This window comes from Tenrec ecaudatus, chromosome 1 (assembly GCF_050624435.1).
Source record: "Tenrec ecaudatus isolate mTenEca1 chromosome 1, mTenEca1.hap1, whole genome shotgun sequence".
NCBI classification, from domain to species: domain Eukaryota; kingdom Metazoa; phylum Chordata; class Mammalia; order Afrosoricida; family Tenrecidae; genus Tenrec; species Tenrec ecaudatus.
Window position 1 is genome coordinate 306,576,723 of NC_134530.1, and position 20,984 is coordinate 306,597,706.

The 20,984-nt window shown below is 48.1% G+C and overlaps 1 protein-coding gene across 2 annotated transcripts; it reads right to left on the reverse strand.

Annotated features, from left to right (window-relative positions):
- Positions 1-206: 206 nt before the first annotated feature.
- Positions 207-19,923, reverse strand: TRIM27 (tripartite motif containing 27). Of its 2 annotated transcripts, XM_075532568.1 has the most exons (8): positions 19,225-19,923; positions 18,066-18,161; positions 15,078-15,308; positions 4,896-4,918; positions 3,204-3,319; positions 3,054-3,086; positions 2,029-2,055; positions 207-1,033 (listed from the first exon to the last, which is right to left on the reverse strand). In XM_075532568.1, exons 1-8 carry the CDS (start codon positions 19,642-19,644, stop codon positions 438-440), a joined length of 1,542 nt encoding a protein of 513 aa, XP_075388683.1. In that variant the 5' UTR covers positions 19,645-19,923; the 3' UTR covers positions 207-437. The 2 variants fall into 2 exon arrangements, with proteins under 2 accessions (XP_075388683.1, XP_075388673.1); XM_075532558.1 differs by lacking the exon at positions 2,029-2,055 and having other exon boundaries at positions 19,225-19,775.
- Positions 19,924-20,984: the final 1,061 nt, after the last annotated feature.

Below are 20,984 nucleotides of genomic sequence, written 5' to 3' on the forward strand. Positions count from 1 at the left end.
TGCAGTGTGTGCGGCAGAACCAAAGGAGCCGAGGAGGAACAGGTATGTGCCCCCAGCTCCGAGGCCGTCCATTCCCGGCAGGCCTGAGTCTCGGAAACTCATGGGGCCACTTCTCCTCTGTCATATCACAGGGGGGCTTGACGGCAACGAGTCTGGTTTCCTTTAAGTCCCTCCAGCACTGTGTAAGACCAAAAAGGGTGAAACACTGGAGGTGGACGTCGGGTTTTTATTTCTGGGCAACCTTGAAACTTCTCATTACAATTTGCTTGGAGTGGGAAAGGGCAGTGGAGCACACGGACAGCCCGTCTTCCACTGCGAGGGTCGGAAAGTGGCAAGGCTGTCCAGCTGTGACGGACAGAGAATGGCAAGACAATGAGGTGCCATGTGCCTGGGCTGGAGTTTGGCCGCGGGTCATTCTGGCCCAAGTTCATCTCCTTTCAAGGGGAGGTCTCCATGGAATGACTGGGGTTTCCAACGTGGCCAGAAAACCCATCGATCCCACTCATGGGGCAGATGATCAGTGGGGCCGCGCTCTTCCCTCCCGAGTAGCTCAGACTGAAATAGGGCCGGACGGGCCCGCAGAAGGTAGCATGAGAGAAAGTAAAAGTGTGACATCTCTCAGTCACGTTGTAGAAGGAGACCTCACCAGCATCGTAGTCCAAAAAAATCCCCACCCGCTGGAGAGGGGTCCGTAGGGGGAGGGCAGTCATCGGGGAGGTGAGAGCCCAGTATTCCTTCCCATACCACAACGACACAGCCCAGAATCCATTCTGGGGAGCTGAGGTGACTCCACCTTTTCTGCACACGGAGTCTTCACAGACACCGATGGTCCACTTGGCCTTATCTCCCACCTCTACCTCCCAATAATGTCTCCCAGCGATGAAACACGGAGAGCCCAAGACACAGGGGAAGAGATTGAATCGCTCGGGATTGTCAGGGAGGTCCTGTTGCAGGTAACTGTAGCGCACTTGCCGCAGATTGTCGGAGAGGATCAGGCTGGGGTAGGCCGTGTCTGGGTCCAGAGTCACATCCACTGCAGGAGACAGAGGGGAAGGGAGGTCAGTGCCGAGGACTGGACCTGGAGAGCCCTCTCCCCCCTGCAGCCGACAACCATCACAAAAGGAGATACATTTTGACTTCCACGCTAACGTTTCAACCGCTACTGTTTGGATTAGCTGGCTACCTTTATGAGTGAGCATTACATTATTTCCAAAGTACAGAAATTTCATTCACATCATAAATGACGATATCCATTCTAAATGGAATCTGGGGGTTTCTGACATGTTCACACACCTCGGACTGAGGATCTCTGGGAGCGGAGAAGCTGCCTAGTCCCTCGGAACCCCAGGGTGAACCTGAGGGTGGAGGAGGAAGAATACACATTCGTACCCCAAGAGTAGAAGCCAGGAGACACAGGATCCCTACACTCTCTATAGCACTCACAAGGAGTGTTGGCCTGAACCACACCTTATGGAAGGGAGAGTACTTTCCCCAAACCACAAATCACCTCTGACCAGTACACCAGGAATCTCAATTTTGGGGGACCTAGTTTCTATCCTGTACCCCTCCACAGCAACTGAGCTTGATTTCTCCCTGGTTCTAAAAGCACCACAGGCTTTAGCTCTGAGGCATTTCATGAGCAAAGATATTATGAGCGCCTAGAAATAAGCAGTGGTTTTGTTGTCATTAGTTATAATTTTCACATACTTAACCTACAACCCCATCCTCCCAAATCCCACACCTGTTGCCATCAAGTTGAATCTAACTCAAAAATAGAACTGCCCCTCCACAGGGTTCCTGAGGGCATCAAACGTCACAGAAGCAGGCAGACACATCTGTCTCCTCTGGAGCTGCTAAGGGATTTGAACTGCTAACCTTATGGTTAGCAGCCACGTGCTTGACCACTAGAATTCCTAGGTAGCCTAAAGGACCCAAGTTTAGGCAATATCCAAAGTTATCCACAACAATCATTAAGCTCACGGGATTTGCCTTTTCTCTGATAATGGCTTTGTCTGACAGCATACCTACCTGAGTATAACTGGGCTTCTCTCAGTTCTGAAACAAGAGAGAAAAGGAATTTACAGCAGCCACGGGAGAATTTCCAAAAAACACATAAGCCAAGGACGCTTTGGTTGGAGTTCTCATATAGCGGCAGTCTCTACCGGCAAGCCCAGAGCCTTCCTTGCAGTCATTCCCTGATTCTTTGTTCCGCTCCCCTATCATGCAGGACTCCCCCATCCACCCGGGAGCGCCAAGGAAAGTGAACGACCATGCGTGTTAGATTATGGGCCAGCTGACTCTACAGAGGGTTCCAAACCCATGAGGTACACCTTTTAGCTTTCATAAGGCACCCCCGTGTCAGGGACTGGGCAGCTCCAGACACACCGCCGGCATTCTTTGGGACAAGGCAGACCATTGCATTTACAAAGCCCTTTAGAGTGGAAGGAACATTCTTTTCACAGACAGGTTCTCATAGAGCCTGTTAAGTGGCCAAATCACCAAGATCAATGGAGTCAACTACATGGTGAGTCACCGACCATCTCCTGAATCTCCCCTGTGTAAGCATGGTGGTCAGCAAAGGGTGAAGAACAACTCACTCACAGGTGAGCACAGCAAGGCACTGGGTGCTCCCAGTACTTGAGGGCTCACCGTAACAGCCATGGGAGAAGACAGGAAAGCAAATAAGATCCACCTGTACTGAGACCAATGCAGTTCCCACTCACCTTGTTTTACAGATTGGGAAATGATGCTAGAGAATCTGTACGCTGGGGCAGAGCTGAGCCCAGAACCTGAAATCTGACCGCCCGAACCACTCCCTCTGGGCAGTCTCAGCCCTGCTCTTCAATCAGCACCTCCATCACTGAATGACTGAAGACAGCCATCAGTCTTTAGTTTACACAAGAGGTTGCTAACGGGGTGGCGGGGACAGGGGTTCCCAAAACTAACATGACAAAAAGATGTGGAAAATCTGGGGAAACTGATCAACGGGTCTTCGGTCGCTCTCCATTTGCTCCAGGCCACATCCACATCAAAAGCCCGCTAGATACACTTACCTTGGATTTTCTCCATATCCGACTGCATTTTTTCTACAGGGAGGAAAGGAGAAAAGATCCTTAGTTTGCACCTCACTCCCTGGCTGACAAATGTACCTTTTCATGCAACAAGGGGATGTTCAGACATAAACCCAACTCCCCTCACATTACCTGTGAATTGCTTCAGACTCTCTGTCAAGAACAGACATTTCTGGGCGAAAATGTGGATTTTCTCTTGAAGATCTGGAGGTGTGATCCAGGGTTCGGGGATCCTGATCCTCTCCGCCCTAAATTTAAAATTTTTAAAAAGGAATAAATTCTCTTCCCAACTCCATGGAGCCAGAATAGGGTCTGGGGTTGAGGGTCTGAGATAAACATGAGAACAGTCTGGAAACGGATTGTGGCAGCAATTGTATACAGCACTGCTTGATGTGCTCAAAGTATAGAATGATAGGATATCTGTATTAACTCCCAATTAATAATAAAAAATAAGAGCACCGTCTTGAAAATCAACCTGCTCCCCCACCCCCCACCCCCATTGTCCTCCTAGGCAGATCCTGTAGATCAAAACAAGAGTAATTAATACCAGATTCATTTTTGCATCCCAAACACCTAACTCACAACTTTATTATAGACAGCAACTTCTCAAAACTGATTTACAAACCTATAGGGGGTGGTGATGGCACTTTCAGCATGTTAGGCATTCACAGGAGAACGCTGAATGACCCTGTACATGCACCCACCCCCCACAACATTCTAGGGCAAAGACCATTAGCTGCCAACCCAATATCCCCTCTATCTTGAAATTCTATCACGCTGAAGAAAGCCCACTCACTCTCCCTTACAATGGGAGGGGACCTTGTCATTGCACTGGTGGCAATCTGAGAAGTCTGGTAAAAAGGTGATGGGACTCTGCTGCCTTCCATTGACTGGCATTGACTTCCATTGAATGAGGACCACACTTCAGAAGTGGTAGAAGGAACAACTGGAGCCTAAGGTTATCCACTTAGATAAGTTTTATATGGTGATAAAAGAATTTATTGTATTTAAGCTTTAAGCCACTGAAGTTTAGGGTTTCCTCTTAAATAGCCAAACCCAATCCTTAGTCTTACAAGTTGCTAGAGTCGAGATGTCTAGTTCCGAGATGTTGGGTCAAAACTAGATTGGCCTCAAAAAGTGGGAGGAAAAAGCAATATTTGTTTAGGTCATCTGACTGGGTAGACAAATCCCAACTCAGCTCCACCCCAGGTGCCCTCAAATGTGCCAGGATTAAACATGTCTTCTTCACTGTTCAGGATTCTAAGCAACCTCAAAGTGCAGGCCTTTCAAAGCCAATCTCCACTCCTCAAGGCCTTCCCCTGAATGCCTGTTCCATGTGCCGTTGTCATCCACCCTGCAGACACTTGCTCACTCTGAACTCTCCCTGCTCAGTCATGTCCCAACTCACAGGAAACACCTCCTCCCTCTCCCTTTGACGGTAGAGCGGAGAAGTAATCCCTCTCTGAGCCAGAACTCAACCTGCTCACCACGAACAGATAACGTGTGAAGTCTTAGCTGGTAACAACTTCGGCTCTACTGTCCCCCTTGGAAGAAAAGCAAAACGAAAAGGGGATCATTCTGATATGCTTAATGAGCAACAACCAGAGGCTCGCCTTGCACGCTGCCCGAGACCGCACACCCCCCTGAACCATGAGCACCATCCTGAGTGTGCTTCCTCCTATCCAACCCCCTCTCCGTAATTCGTCTCTGAGAAGAGCTGCAGCTGACGCGTCCAGTTCTTGCACGGGATGAGTCACTCTGGGAACATGTCCATCCCAGGTGGGAGACAGACAGTCTTCCCTTGCTGGATTTAACATGATGTACCTGCTCAGTGTGTCCCCGATGTCCTACAAGAGAACAAAAAAAGATGACTCTGAGAAGTCTGTCAACATTTCAGCTAAAAAACCAAACCACAGGCTGTTGCTCCAGGACGTTCCGGGCAAACAGGACACTGGATATAACTCATGGCTGCAAGCAGTTTAAACTCAGGCAGCGCACACTAGAAACTACGGTAGCGCTGTCCCAGCATCGTCAATGCCCTCCTTCAGCACCTCCATCTGGCAAGGCATCATCATTTCAATGTACTAATTCAAGCATCTTCCCCTTGAACCACGACGACTTACTGTCCAGCTTCTCCTACTTCTCTTTTTGCCAAAATACTTTCAAATGGGCAGAAATGCTGTTGACAACCCCCCCCCCCCAATTCCTATATATTCTTTGTCCATCTTGACCCATTTTTAACGGATTACAACATTTCCTTTTTCAATCTCTCCACTGCCCATACCCGCCCTCTCTCCCTAGATATTTCAGAAACATTAGGAAGTAGACGGTTTGCACCATGTCCCTTTAGACTTCAGTGTGTATTTCCTGGGAACAAGAGGGGTTGGGGGGGGTTGTTAATTTAGAAAGAAGAAAACACAACCATATTTGTTACATGCTTTCAAACGGATTCCAACTCAGTGGCCCTATGTGACAGAAGAGGACTACCCCATATAATTCTAGGCTCCTCTGAGGCTCCTGGATGGGTTTGAACTATCACCCCTTGGCTTGCAGCTGAGCACCTAACTGTTGTGCCACAGGGCTCCTTACAAGCACAGTGCAGTTACCAAATCCTGGCAATTTAACCCAGATGTGCTTATCATAGTCACAGTTCATGCTGCAACTCAGTCAATGCTCTTGATAATGTTTTTTAATAACAAAAGTATAACGAGTATAATTCGTTGTACTTAGTTATCATGACATGTGTCTTTAACTTGGAAGAATTCCTCCACCTTCATTTTTCAAGACCTTGATATTGTCAATTATCAAATACTCGGGAATGTAGGCTTGTTGGATTTCATGATTTCTCTAATTAAATTTAGACTAGTCATACTGTTACCTTTCTAAAGGTACAAGAGTCGCTTGTCCCATATACCGATATTAATTTTGATCACTGCATAATTACTATTTTTCCTTTTGAAGTTATGAAGTATGATATAAGTGATTCTTTGAAATTATGTATCAAGTCTCAAGTCCCCCGTTTAAGGTTAGCATCCATAGGTAATTCATATCTGAATTAACGGTATTAAATCATTTCTTTTAATTAATAACAATTTATAAATCATAAAGTGTTAGTAAGGGAGAGAGGGTGGGGGAGGGAGGGGAAAAATGAGGAGCTAATACCAAGGGCACACGCAGAAAATGTTTTGAGAATGATGAGGGCAACAAATGGACAAATGTGCTTGACACAAGGGACGTATGGATTGTGTTGAGCTGTATGAGCCCCAAATAAAAAGATTTTTAAAAAATCCCTTCTTTTATTATCTGACATTCTTCTGCAAGGGCGTTCCCTACTTGCATAGTGCAGTTAACAGACTTTGTTGACTACAGGGAAGGGGTGGGGGAGGTCAGATGCTCACAGGCATCCTCCCTGAGCTCAGTTGCCAAACTGCAGTGGACTGCTCCCTGCTGTTAAGGACAATGGACAGGCCTTGAAGTCATCAGTTTGGTTCCAGTAGGTGGGGTTTACACCCTAATGATAATGGTTCCTAAGGAGATCTAGAGAATAGGTCAAAGTTATCTGCCATCCTAAATCTAGGATCCGCCCATCTTGTCACAAAAGTATACCCCCAATTCCTCTTCTATGGGGAGTATGTCCCTATGGAGGTAAAACCAGTCACCAGTCTGCCACAAATCAGGCCATTTAAGTCACACACTGTTATGCAATCTTTTCAGAACTTCTAAATAGAAAGTTTTATTAACAGTCTGACCCAGTGGAATGAACTCCTAATCCATTGTGTGTTGACATTTTCGTCTGTTCAGGAAGTTGATGGATGGATGTCCAGAACAAATTTTGTCATCAATCAACAATTTACCTTTTTTTGAACAAGAAAACCACTTGTACACTTGAGTTTTTCCCATCACGCTGTCCTTGTAAGCTGTGTTCAACATCACAACAGTTTCTGCGGCATTTTCCGGCCAAGAGGAAACAAAATTTCATAGCTGCGGTGTGTTCTCTTAAATCAGCCATCACAAAAAAAACAAAAACAAAAACCGAGGCCCGAGCAAAACTACGTTTATGAAAAATTCACTGTGACCAGAGAGGACTTTTCCAGGTGACACCACTGGGTGCACTAACTCGGAGCGAAAATGTGTATGATGAAAACTTCAACAAGCAGAGCTTTCCCCGCCATTTTTTGGGGGGTCTCCCCTCATATGCTGGAAGTACCTCCTAATATCTTCCTCACTCTTTCCATTGTGTGCATGCACTATTACCTTCATAGATTTTCGGGGCTGTTACCAGCATTTTACAATTATAACACTGCAACAAGTAACCTTGTGCATATGTATTTCTCATATAGATTTTCATATGTAGTTACATCTTCAAAGTTATTCTTAAAAAGGCTGTTGACTGACGTCTAAACAAATACATGTGTTGCTGTGTACTACTGAATAGAGCTCAACTCATAAAAGCCGCACAGGGCAGCGAAAGACTGGCCCATAGCAACCCTATCATCTTTATGGCCATGTCCTCCTACAGAACAGCTGGTGGGTCTAAGCTGCCAGTCTTTCTGTTCGCAGTGCAGCGCCTAAACACTATGGAACTAGGGCTCTCCAAATATCCAAACACACCGACAGAGACAAAAAGGGGTGGTGGGGTGGAGGTGGTGGCTGACCCCCTCTGACTCCAACTCCACGGCAGCCGGTAGTGGTAGTGGTGTTGCTGTTAGGTGCACCAAGTGGATTCCAACTCAGCAAGCCAGGTGGTAAGCCGATGATGAGCTCTGTCACATTTGATGCACATATTTCTTCCAATTTCACATAGGTCTTTTGACTGGTTATCACGTTTCCATGTGTTTGGAAGTTTTGCGGTACCTTTTACGTGTATTATGATTAGTTCCCCATCATAACTCTCCTTTCTTAGCTGTTTTTATGAGCTTACTTTTGTACCGAGCTTTTTACTATCATTTTCTCCAGGAGAAAAAATTGGAACAAAAAAGAAGAAAAAGGAAGAAAAAAAAAAAAGCTTTGTTGGCGTGGAGGCAGGGTGAAGTGGAATGGGTGGGGGTTTGAAGACTTTTTATAAATTCACTTACACAGAGCTTCCAACTTGATGCTGGGATGTCTCAACCAAGACCAGGCAGTGCCTTCATGTGCTCAAACCTATTTAGTGTCTTTCAGGAAGGCTTTGCCATTGTGTCCGAAACTGTATGTTTAATACTTTTATTCCACAGTATTTTATCTTTTTTATAACTGAAAATGAGATTTTTATCTTCTGATACAGGTTGATCTGTTAATTTTATATGCGATTTACGCAATTATTTCATGTCAGCACACATTTGCTTAATTACAGGTATACAATCATAGCACCTGAAAAGTTGTAACTTATTTTCCAATTCTCGCACCTCTGATTGCTTTCTTCTGCCCACCTACATTGCTCACAGCCTCGAGATCGATGCTAAATAGAGGCAGACAGACGTAGACAAGTCCCCAACCTCAGAAGAAATGCCCGGAATTTCACTTATTGCATGAGAGTCAGCTCACGTTCCCAGCAACTTCCCCATAACCACTTTGAACATCATCTGGACTCTCTCTGTCGCCACTTCCCCGATCATTCAGCTTCAACTGTACAGCCCACCATTTCAGAAAGAGTCTCACAAACACTTTCTGTCTTAAAAATCCAGGTGAAACAAACAAAAAACTCCAGACTCATCTCACAAAGCCCCTGACGTGGATGAGTCCAGCCATCGGTTGTGTGTGCGCGCTGTGTGTCTGCAGCACAGCAGTCTGAGAAAGTCACAGGAGCAGGCTGGCTGCTGCCCCTGATCACAGACCAGCAACCCCACAGACTCACAGGAAACAAAGGGCTTTCCCAAAGGTTGAAACAGTATCTCAGCGTCGCCCAACTGCTGAAAATGCCTGTGTGCTTAGTGACAGGTGATCTTGCTTTCCACATTCACTGGAGAATCACAGCTACAAAGTTTCCACCACCAAACCCACAGCTACTTTCCCCTCCACCTGTCCCTTTCCACATCCCAAACACATGTCTGTGCGCTTTCCTTCTTGCCCCACCCTCCCTTCTCAGGAGGGGCATGGTGCTGAGGAATTCCCGTTTCTTGAGGCGTCTCTGTCTCTCTTCCTCACCATGATCACCACAGGCTGTCCCCACCATGCTGGCAGTTTCTCCAGGCGCTCCTTCCCCTCCCCCAAGGGCCTAGACGCTCCTTCCCCTCTCCCAAGGGCCTCGTAACCGACCTATCTCTTCCGGGCCGTTTTCACCTAAACACTGATAATAAGCTTTATTCTAGTCCTACTTTTTGAATGGCCACCTACTTGTCCAGCCTCCACCCCACAGCTAGCTCTCTCTAATATGGTTCGTGCTTGCTTAGTTCTACTGCGGCAGCCCTAAGGAAGGTCAGCAAGAAAGACCAAGCTCAGAAACCCAACTGGTATCAGCTCTCATATTACTTGAACTCAGTGACATCACTGTTGTACACTCTCTTTCCGGACAGCGCCATCTCTTAGTCCACTTCTGCCTCTCTGAACAACTGTTCCCTTGGCAAGTTCTTCCCTCTCTCCCTAGTCATTTATCAGTGTTCCTTAAGGCTCACGGCTACTACCGCACAGGGGGCAGTAGTTTTCCTTAACAGGCCAGACACTAGATATTTCCAGCTCTGAAGTCTCTGTTGGCATTGCTCTACTCTGCTGTTGTAGCAAGAAATACATGAGCATGCCTGTTTCAGTAAGAAAAAAAAAGATGTTAAAATCTTGATTTCATCTACTTTCAGACCATGCACAATAAATAATGTGTCCCCCACCCCCCCCCACAACATGTCTGTCAGTTTGTCCTACTATGGTGGCTTGTGTGTTGCTGTGATGCTGGAAGCTGTGTCACTGGTATTTGCAGAGCTAAAAAGACAGGAGCAAAGATCAGTGTGTATGTCCGAAGACTTGCTCTTGATCGTAGCGTAGCTAAGGCAAATGGAAGGATGAAGTCGAGGAGCTGAATACAAAATTTCCAAGGGCAGCTAGAGAAGAAAAAGCCAAATATGATAATGAAATGTGCCGGGACCTAGAATTAGAAAAACAAAAGAACATGCTCACTATATCTGGAGCTGAAAGAACTCAAGAAAAAAAATCATAGCTGGAATTGGAATTTTGAAAGATTCTGTAGGCAATATACAGAATGCAGGATATGGAAATATAAGATGAATATAAGACAGTCACTGTACCAAAAAGAACTAGTTGACATTCCATCACTTCAGAAGGTAGTATACGAACAAGAACCAATGGGGCTGAAGGAAGAAATTCAAACTGTACTGAATGCACTAGTGAAAAACAAGCCTCCAGGGATTGGTGGAGTACCACTGAAATGTTTCCAAAAGCTGAAGCATCACTGGAAGCACTCACTCATCTGTGCCAGGAGATTTGGAAGACAGCTACTTGGCCAATTGACTGGCAGAGATCCATATTTGTGCCCATTCCAAAGAAAGGTGATTCAAGAGATACTGCACACAAGTAAAATTTTGCTGAGGATCATCCAATAGTTGCAGCAGTACATTGACAGGCAACTGCCAGAAGCTCAGGCTAGATTCAGAAGAGAACGTAGAAAAAGGGATATCCTTGGTGATGTAGATGGATCTTGGCTCGAGCAGAGAATACCAGAAAGATGTATACTTGTGTTTCATTGACTATGCAAAGGCATTTGACTGTGTGGACCATTATAAATTGTGGAGAACCTTGAGAATGGGAATTCCAGAACACTCCATTGTGCTCATTCGGAACTTGTACAAGATCAAGAGGCAGTTGTACAAACGGAACAAGGAAAGGTGTGGGTCAGGGTAGTAGCCTCTCACCATCCTTATTCAATCTGTATGCTGAGCACATCATCAGAGAAGTTGGTTTATATGAAGAATGTGGCATCAGGTTAGGAGGAAGATGTATTCACAAGCTGCAGTATGCAGATGACACAACCTTGTTTGCTGAAAATGAGGAGGACCTGAAGCACTTGATGAAGCTCAAGAATTGCAGCCTTCGGTATGGTTTCAACGCAATGTAACCAAGACCAAAATCATCACAACTAGACCAATAAGTCGTATCAAGATAAATAGGAAAAAGCTCAACCTGTCCAGGATTTTCTCTTACTTGGATCCACTATCAATGCTCATGGAAGCAGCAGTCAAGAAGAGATCAAGTCATATTGCATTACATACATCTACCGCACAAGATCGCTTTAGAGGATGGAAGAGCAAAGATGTTACTTTGAGGACTGAGGTGTGCCTGACCCAAGCCATGACACTCTCCACTGCATCACAGGCTTGTGAACGTTGGGCAATTAAATCTGGAAGACAGTAGAAGTATTGTTGCATGTGAACGCTGATGCTGGAGAATAACACTGAAAGTGCCACGGACTGCTAAAAGGACAAATGGATCTGTTTGGGAAGAAATACGGCCAGAGTGCTCCTTAGAGGCAGCGGGGGCAAGGCTTCACCTTACACACTTTGGACATATTGTCACAGGAGAGGCCAGTCCCTGGAGGACGACATCATGTCTGGCCAAGTGGAAGGGCGGCCCCAACGAGGTAGGCCCTCAATGTAACGGAGTGACAGAGTAGCTACATCAATGAGGTCAGGCACAGGAACAATTGTGAGGATGGCACAGGATCGTGCACTTGCGTTTTGTGGTGCGTAGGGTGGCTAGGGGTCGGAGTCCACTTGCTGACACCTAGTAACAACGACACGTTAAAAGGGTAGCTGGCTCGTGGAGGCAGGCCACAGCTGCTGCTCGGGGCTATTATCCACATTCAAGTGACCACCACCTGCAGCAGACATTTGCTCACTTCTTTATTGTCTAAGCCCCGCATTACAACATACTTTCCAGGAGAATTTATTCACCACCTAACTCACTCACTGGAATATTGTCTGATCCGGATCACATACTCAATTGAGAGGTGTTTAATACAGACATGATGGGTAAGCACGAATCATATCCTGTGGTCCTACTGGGCCAGGTGATAGCACCTGCTCTAGCAGGGTTCGAGGAGCCCTGGTGGCCAGCTTGGGTAAAGTCCTAGTTTTGTGTCTGACAACACACCACACACAGTTGGCAGTGTCCAATAAAGAACAGAGAGGCATCAACAACTCCCATGCTTGGGGTCAACAGAGCACAATCGACTGAGATCAAACTGTGTAAGACAAAAACCCATGGGCTGTGACTCAAGGTGAACTGTTCTCATATAGATTCCTCACACCAACAGTGCCTGGAGGGCTGGGTACTGGGAAAACGGATGACGGCAATCATGTGACCAACTTATACCCCCAGAGTGGCGATTGACAATGCTGTACTTCTTTATTTATGTGGGTTTTGCTCTCTTGCTTACAGCTTGCTTTTTTTGTTGTTGTTTCTCCTTTTGGTGTGTGTGTTTGGTTGCTGGTTGGCTTATAGATGCTATGGAAGCTGCTGCTATTATAGGGATTTGATTTTTCTCATATTACAACCACCAAAGTAAACCTGAGACATGGAAACCCCATGGGCAGGCAGATGGAATCTGGATTCCAACTTAACGCTAGCTCCCAAATCAAGCACAGGTCGTTTGGATAACATGGCCCTGCTCAACATCCACCTTCATGAAAGGATCTCTGAAGATAAGGGGCTACAGCAGAGTGTGGTGAGGAGTCAAGGAAGTCCACACGAAAGAAGCACACCAGCTTCTGTGACCCCCAAAGACAATTAAAAATTAAAATACGGCAAAGGGAAAAGTATCCGAGCTAAAAAGATAAACAGTCAATTTGTGGAGGGCGACGGAGGGCAATAGGAGTCCAAAAACCATGTGCAGAGTATCTGAGCCACTGGCAGATCGACTGAGCCACTAGTAAGACCGAGTCACTGGCAGCTCGATCAGCCTTGCTGTCAGGCAACGACCATTGTAATCTTGAATATGCTGAATCAAACTCGATACTTGACCTGAACTGGCTGTGTGCAAGTATCTCTTACTTGTGCCATGACAAATTTCTCCCCTGGCTTTTGCAATGTTGATGAGGGCCTTTTCTCTCTTTATTTTAAAATAATTTTATTGGGGGCTTGTACAACTCTTATCACAATGCATACATCCATCCATCGTGTCAAGCATCTTTGTACATTTGTTGCCATCATCATTCTCAAAACATTTTCTTTCTACTTGAGCCCTTGGTATCTGCTCATTTTTCCCACCTCCTCCTCCACCCTCCATCCTCCATGAGTCCTTGATTTAATTTATATTTTTTCCACATTTTACACTGTCCGATGTCTCCCTTCATCCCACTTTCCTGTTGTCCTTCCCCCAAAGGGGGGTGTATATGTAGATCATTTTGATTGGTTTCCCCTTTCTGTTCTACCTTCCCCTTACCCTCCTGGTATCATTACTCTCATTATTGGTCCTGAAGGAGTCATCTGCCCTGGATTCCCTGTGTTTCCAGTTCCTATCTGTACCAGTGGACATCTTCTGGTCTGGCCAGATTTGTAAGGTAGAATTGGGATCATGAGAGCGGGGGGGAAGGAAGCATTAAAGAATTAGAGAAAATCTGTATGTTTCATTATTGCTCCACTCCACCCTGACTGGCTCGTCTCCTTCCCATAACCCTTCTGTAAGGGGATGCCCAGTTGCCTACAGTTAGGCTTTGGGTCCCTACTCTGCACCCATCCTCATTTATAATGATATGATTTTTGTTCTTTGATGCCTGATACCCGATCCCATTGATACCTCGTGATTACACAGGCTGGTATGCTTCTTCCATGTGGGCTCTGTTGCTTCTGAGCTAGATGGCTACTTGTTTATCTTCAAGCCTTTAGGACCCCAGATGCTACATATTTTGATAGCCAGACACCATCAGTTTTCTTCACCACACTTGCTTATGCACCCATTTGTCTTCAGCGATCATGTTGGGAAGGTGAGCATCATGGAATGCCAGTTTAATAGAACAAAGTGTTCTTGCATTAGGGAGTACTTGAGTGGAGGGAGGTCCTTTTCTTTCGTACTTATTATTTGTATGTTGGTCTCTATATAATTATTATTGTTTCCATACCACCTTATTTTTATTTTGTTTTTTATTGTTTCTGTTTGGTTTCCCAGTTTGTGATCCACAGGAGAGGATGCACGGTGATAATAACTGATAAAGGGCTTGACAGGAGAGGCAGGGGTGAGCAGTGGGTAACAGAGAAGAGGGGTTTCAGGAGTAAATGATGCAGGCGGGAGGGAACTGTGATTGCACAAGTCTTGGGCGGAGGCACGCGAATGTTCTAAAATTGTTATGGCAATGATTATACGATTTTCCTTAATATAATTCGATGATTGAATTATTGAATTGTATGATATATAAAATATGTGCCCCCAAAACTGTTAAAGTGGTCAGTGTTAGCTTTACTCATCAATGGGTTTCTTCACATGTGTGCTAAAACTACAGGATGTTGGAGCGAGAAGGATCTTAAGATGTCATGTGATCCAAACCCACTCATTCCAGAGCAAATGAGGCCACTGAGGCCCAAAGAGGACAGTTTTGTTTGAGAGAAGACCATTGTGTAGAGCAGGCCTGTCTATCCAAACCCAAAACCAAACTCACAGCCATCGAGTCGATTCAGACTCATAGCGACCCTATAAGACAGGGTAGAACTGCCCCCTGTGGGTTTCTGAGACTGTAACTTTACAGGAGTAGAAAGCCTCGTCTTTCTACCATGGATCGGCTAGTGGTTTCAAACTGCTGACTTCTGTTTAACAGCCTAACTCTTATGTAACCCACTATGCCTGGAGGCTCCTTGCTTAGGTATCAGGTCCTCAAAATGTTCTTTTCAAGAGACAGTGCAAATAATCGACCCATGTAGTGTCAACCCGAGCTGCTAAGGTACATGTTCTGTCCATGTCATACCTAACACACGGCTAGGCAAGCCTGCCTTTGAAAGGTGGCAGGTGATTCTGGATCCTGTTTGGCAAAGGGAGATGGAAAATTAACTCGAGTGGCAGCCATCCTAATGCGAACAGAGCTTCCCACTCCTTACCTGCAGGAGCTCCCTGGTGGGCTGCTGCTGCTTCTCTTCCAGCTGGGCAATCAGACCACTGAGGTGGGAGATGTTGCAGGAGAACTGGGTGATGGCACCATTGATGCTGTTGTAGATGGCCAGGTCCAGCTCCTCCAGGCGGGCCAGGAGGCGATACTCGTGCTCCTTCAGCGAGTGATACAGCTGCTCAAACTCCCACACGATCTTCTCCCTCTCCATCTGAGTCAGGCTCTGTGCAGGGGACAGGGAAGGATGGGAAGGGACTAAAGCAGCAGTTCTCAACCTCTGGGTCGAGACCCCCTTTGGGAGTCGAATGGCACTTTCACAGGGGTCACCTAAGATCGTCGGAAAACACACATTTCCAAAGGTCTTAGGAACTGAGACACCACTCCTTTGTCCATCTCCAGGTGGGCCCGCCCACATGCAGATATGCCCACATAAGAGTACTGGGAGTGAAGACTGTTACCCATGCTACACCATGCTTCAAGACAAAATTGCATTTATTTGTCATTAGAAACAAATGTTTCATAATATAGAATTACATATTGTTTTTGTGATTCATCACTATATTTATGTTCCATTTGTAACAATGAAAACACATCCTGTAGATCAGATATTTACATGATGACTCATAACAGTAACAAAATGAGTTATGAAGTAGCAATGAAAATAATGTTATGGTTGGGTGTCCCCACCACATGGGGAACTGTATTAAAGGGTCGCAGCGTTAGGAAGGTTGAGAACCATTGGACTAAAGGCTTGCTTCCAGAGGCTTTCTTAAAACCTCACCATTGCATTCAAGGACACAAGGGAACTACACCTTGCTCACTCCCTCCTGTGTTCCAGTCTTTCCTGAGGATCAAGAATGGCCAGTTCAATAAACCACCACCAGCGGCCTCCAAATCGACTGTCACATGTCAGGCCCCATGTGTGGCTGGGCAAGTCGCTCCACGGGGTTTTCAATAGTTGCTTTCTCAGACGTGAGAAGGCACAACTTTCTCTGCAGGACCCTCAGGTAATCCACGACTGCCAACTTTTTAAGTAGCCGCCCAGCATACTAACTTCACCATCTCCTCTGGGAACTCCAGGCTGAGATAGCCTGGAGGCAGTTAAGACGTAATTGACCTGCTTGCTCTCAGGGCAGTCACGTGAGAGTGCATGTAATACAAGTCAACCAAAAATCAAACCAAGCTCACTGCCATTGAGTCAATTCTCACACATGGAGATTCGTAGGACAGGGAAGAACTACCCTGTGAGTTCCGAGGCTGCCTCTTTATGGGAAAAGAAAGCCTCATCATGGACTAAGTACCAATAAAATGGAAAGAAAGGAAGAAAGCCTCATCTTTCTCTTGCAGAGTGGCTGGTCGTTTACGAACTGCAGACCTTGTGGTTGGTTAGCAGCAAAATGTATACCCACTAGGCTACCAGAGCCCCTCATACAAGCACACACGGGAGGTGGTTAGACAGGAGGGGCAGTTTAGGGTGGGAGAATATGGAAAAGTCTTCACAGAGGCAAGGTTCACTCCAGCTCTTGAGAGGATGAACAGTTCACTCTTTGGGCAGTGAATGGGAGGCTTTCCAGGAAAAAGAAATGGTACAGGTCTAGGAGGGTGGCGGAAAGGCAAATAGTTCTGTCCAGCTGGAAGAGGTGAATGCTGAGGAAAGAGATCAGAAAAGCTAAGGAGTGACCCGATCATGCCTTTCCTGGAAGGCTGAGGAATAAGGATTTCGTTTCCCGAGCAACGAAGAGCCAAGAAAGGCTACCACACAGGGAAGGTAATGATTAGATGCATGCCCTATGAGACAGGGTGAAAGGGAAAGAAAAATTCTGATTTTCGTTCTCAACTCTCATCCCTCTGCCCAGTGGTTTAGAACTTCCCTTGCCCCACTCCAGCTCACAATGCCCCTTGGATCATCTCTCTGGCCTCCAAGGGTGTCTACCATTTATCCTGTCACTGGGTCCCCTCCGGTACAGCCTTGTGAACCACGTTTCTCCATCTGCACCTCCCACTCTGGGACTTCTCTTAGAGTTTTCTTCTAAACAAGCGTTGGCAAACTCAGCACCATGGATGCTGTACCATGGAAGCTGTACCAGGGCATGGCCACGCCAGCTCACAAAGCCCATGACTACTTCTGTGTCCTAACGGCAAAGATAGACACTTGTGACAAGGTCCGAGGCCTGCAGAGCCCCAAATATTCACTCTGTCCCTTGACAAAAAGTTCAGTGACCCCAAACTCCCCCAATTCACCATCCCTCCAAGTACTTCTCTTAGGCATTGATTGTACAACTTAGTCGAGTCAATGCTGACTCACGGAAACCCTATTGGATGGGGTAGAACTGCCCCCTGTGAGTTCATCAGACTGTAACTCTTTACAGGGGTAGCAAGCCCAGCCTTTCTCCCCAGGAGAGGCTGGTGGTTTCAAACTGCTGACCCTGCATATTGCAGTCCAATGCATGACCACTGAGCCACTAGGGCTTCTAAATGGATAAACGAGGACACTTAAGAAAAATTATGGATGAATGGAAGGAAAGGATAATGGAATTGTCCCATGAACTTTGTGAAGCCCCCTCATATAACTGTGCATTATAAAGGGCGAGGGAAGGAAGCAGAATGAAATGTTTGGAGTTGGGGAGTTGTCATGGAGGCCAACAGCCCAGCAAGCAGCAACAGCGGGGATCCCTCAGTCACCATTAGCTCCTGCCTACAGGATGATGTCAATGTGGCCAACTAATGCATCTATTTCAGCCTTGCCAAGGATCAACGTGAATCTACAGAGCCAGCAGGTTAAACCTTTGAAGATCAGAATCTCCGGGGAATCCCACTTCGGTTCCTCTGTCATTTCCTGAAAATGTGAGAACTGCACCCAGTGGCCACAGGAGAGGTGGCTGGATAAAGGTGACGGTGATGGAGGTCCCCACAGCCCACAGGAGAGGGAGTGAGTGCTTGGCAGAAAAAGGGCTATTAATGAATCGTTGATGATCCTTACCAAAAGTTCCGCTCGGGCCTGCTCCCCCTGGGCCCGCCGTCTCTTCTTTAAGTCCTTCACTCTTTTTAGATGGTCCAGTTGGTTCTGGATTTGCTCCTGGGGAAACAAGACAGGTGGCGGTTCAGGATTTGGAACTCATCTGCAGCATCGTGGACATTCTGCACATCACACCTAGAAGCCACAAAGTAGCCGCCAAGTGCATGTAAGAGGGGCTACCAACGCTCTTCCTCGTCAGTTTGTGCTTCTGTTAAACAGTGTATTACCTATCCAGCCCTGGAAGGATGCTGCATAGTTTAGCCAGAAAAGCAACTAGAGCCAAATGGTAGCTCTTCCCCAGAGGAACACTGAAAGGATGTATTTTCCTCACGTGTAACACCATCACCACCTTCCCCAACTCTTTGAGGGCATTCCCGAAGGAAATTGTATTTTGAAAGCATCCTAAATGTTAGGTGAATGTCGAATTAATTAATGTGCACACAATGAAAGACATATATGAATATGACTGTGCAGTCCCACGTCACTCAAGTATGTGAGAGGGCTGTAGAAATTCAGGGGAAGTGAAATTTTGCCAATAACTTCTGGAAGCTGTGTCCCAGCATCATGCATTCTCTGTGACGGTTCTTAACTTTGCTTCCATGTTGATTCAACAGCTCACAATGCGCTCCACACACCGTTCCCGTCACCGTGGTAATAATCATCCCGGTGTTCCCCTCTAAGTCTTGGAGAGGCTCGAAGACTTGTCCAGCACCGCAGCTCCATTCTTTTTCCCACAAACGGGACGGGAGCGCAAGGAATTGCCGGTGAGTTGCTTATAGGTGTGAGGTGCGGACAGCCAGGTGAGGTCCCGTGTGTTGTGTCTGAGACCAGAGCGCACAAGAGCACTATTTCTCCGAAGGTGAGAATGTGTGTGGGGTGGGGGTTGTTCTCCACGGGCGGTCTTTAAGCAGGGGCACAGCGGGGAGCTGGCTGGCTGACCAGCTACAGGTTTTTCTCCCAAATCGAAGTATGGAGACTCTAGAGCAGAGAGAGAGGAAATGACGGCTGTGGACCACACGTCCGGCTCAGCCATTTTCTAGGCGGAAAAAAAAGGGAAGCCCCCCCTGGCTCTCTCCTCCCTTTGTCCGACTCGGGCTCCCAGCCCCTCCCGCCGGCCCCTCACCTTGAAGCCCTCCACCGCCTCCTCGAGGGGCAGCACGCTGTGGCCGCGGTGCTCGCGGGAGCGGTCGCACACCACGCAGATGGGCATCTGGTCCTCCTCGCAGTACAGCTTCAGGGGCTCGCGGTGCTTCTCGCACACGCCCATCTCGCCGCCGGGCCCCGACGGCCGCTCAGTGCGCAGCTGCTTCACCAGCTGGGTCACGTTGGCCAGGTGGCGGTTGGGCCGCATGTGCCGCTGCGGGAAGGTCTCCCGGCACTGCGGGCACGACACGTTGGTCTCAGCCGTGCCCCAGCAGCGGGCGAGGCACGCGCAACAGATGTTGTGGCCGCAGTCGAGCATCATGGGCTCGGCGAAGTACTGCAGGCACACGGGACAGGTGGTCTCCTGCTGCAGGCACTCGGCCACGCTCCCGGAGGCCATGGCGCGGGCCCGCGGGGGCGCACGGGCATGGGCCCCTCCGCCGAGCCCCGCCGGCCTGCGCTCCCTCCGGGCGGCCGCTCGGGGCGGCGCCTCCGGGCCCAGATCCCAGCCGCACCCGCGCGCCGGAGCCTCGGAGAGGCCGGGCCTCCTCCGCGCCCGGCAGGAGCGGCGCCGGGACACTGGGGCGCCCCGAGCCCCGCGGCGCGGCGCGGCGCGGCGGGGGAACCGGGAGGCGGGCGCAGCCAGGCGGGTCCGCGGGTCCAGGCGCGCCAAGCGCAGCGCGCAGGACAACGTGGCCGCGTCCTAGCGGATCCGGGAGGGCGCGCAGACCCCACCCCGGCGCGGGCGGAAGGGGCGGAGCCGAGGGGCGGGGCTTGGTCCCGGCTCCCGCGCGACCGGACTCGGTGGCCTGCGGGCCGGAGCTGTCGCTTCCGGCCGACTGACCGGCGCGGCCGCGCGCGTCGGAGGGAAGCCTGTGGAGCCGGTGTCCGGCCGCAAGCATGCCCAGGCCCACCCCGGTGTACGCGCCCTCCTCCCTGGCCTGCACCCCGAGCCTGGGGTTGGGCTTCGTCTTTTGTGCACGGGCCTCGGCTCCGGAGAGCAAGCGGCTTTGTGTTGGATGTGGGAAGCACTTAGCTGTGGCCCGCCCCGTCCAGGCTGGAGGGCGGGGGTAACCAACTGCACCCCACCCAATAGCCGGGGCACATGCACGTCCTCGAAGAGTCCGGCTTACGGGCTCTTGTTTGGTTCTGAGCAAGGCAGTGTGACATTACGTGGAGCGGAAATCGAATCGAACAGGCCGCGCTCCTGCGTTCCATCTTTGCCCAAACAAGTTGGTTTTTAGCATTCTGGCCTCTTCTTTCTCCTCCGACGAAATGGGGTGACAATGGTACTCCTCGTGAGGAGGGGGTTCTTATCACATCTTTTTAATTTTTGAGCCATAAGGATGTTTATTCATTAAAATAGCGATGTCTACTGTGTGCCCTTGTGGATTGCTATGGAGTCAGTGCTTGGTGACCTGGGCGCCCGGCGGAACTGCGCTGTCGGTTTCCACGCTTGTCTGAGCAGTGCGCTTTTAAAATGAGTCCTTTGCAAATCACAGGGAGAGCGAGAATCCCACAGTGCTCCCTCTCTCTCTCTCTCTTTCATTCTTTTTTCTTTTTTTAACAATTTATTGGGGCTGATACAATTCTTTACACAGTTCATACATATACATACATCAATTGTATAAAGCACATCTGTACAGTCTTTGCCCTAGTCATTTTTTTTTCTCTTTTCTTCTTTTACATTTTATTAGGGACTCCAACAACTCTTACCACAATCCATACATATACGTACAT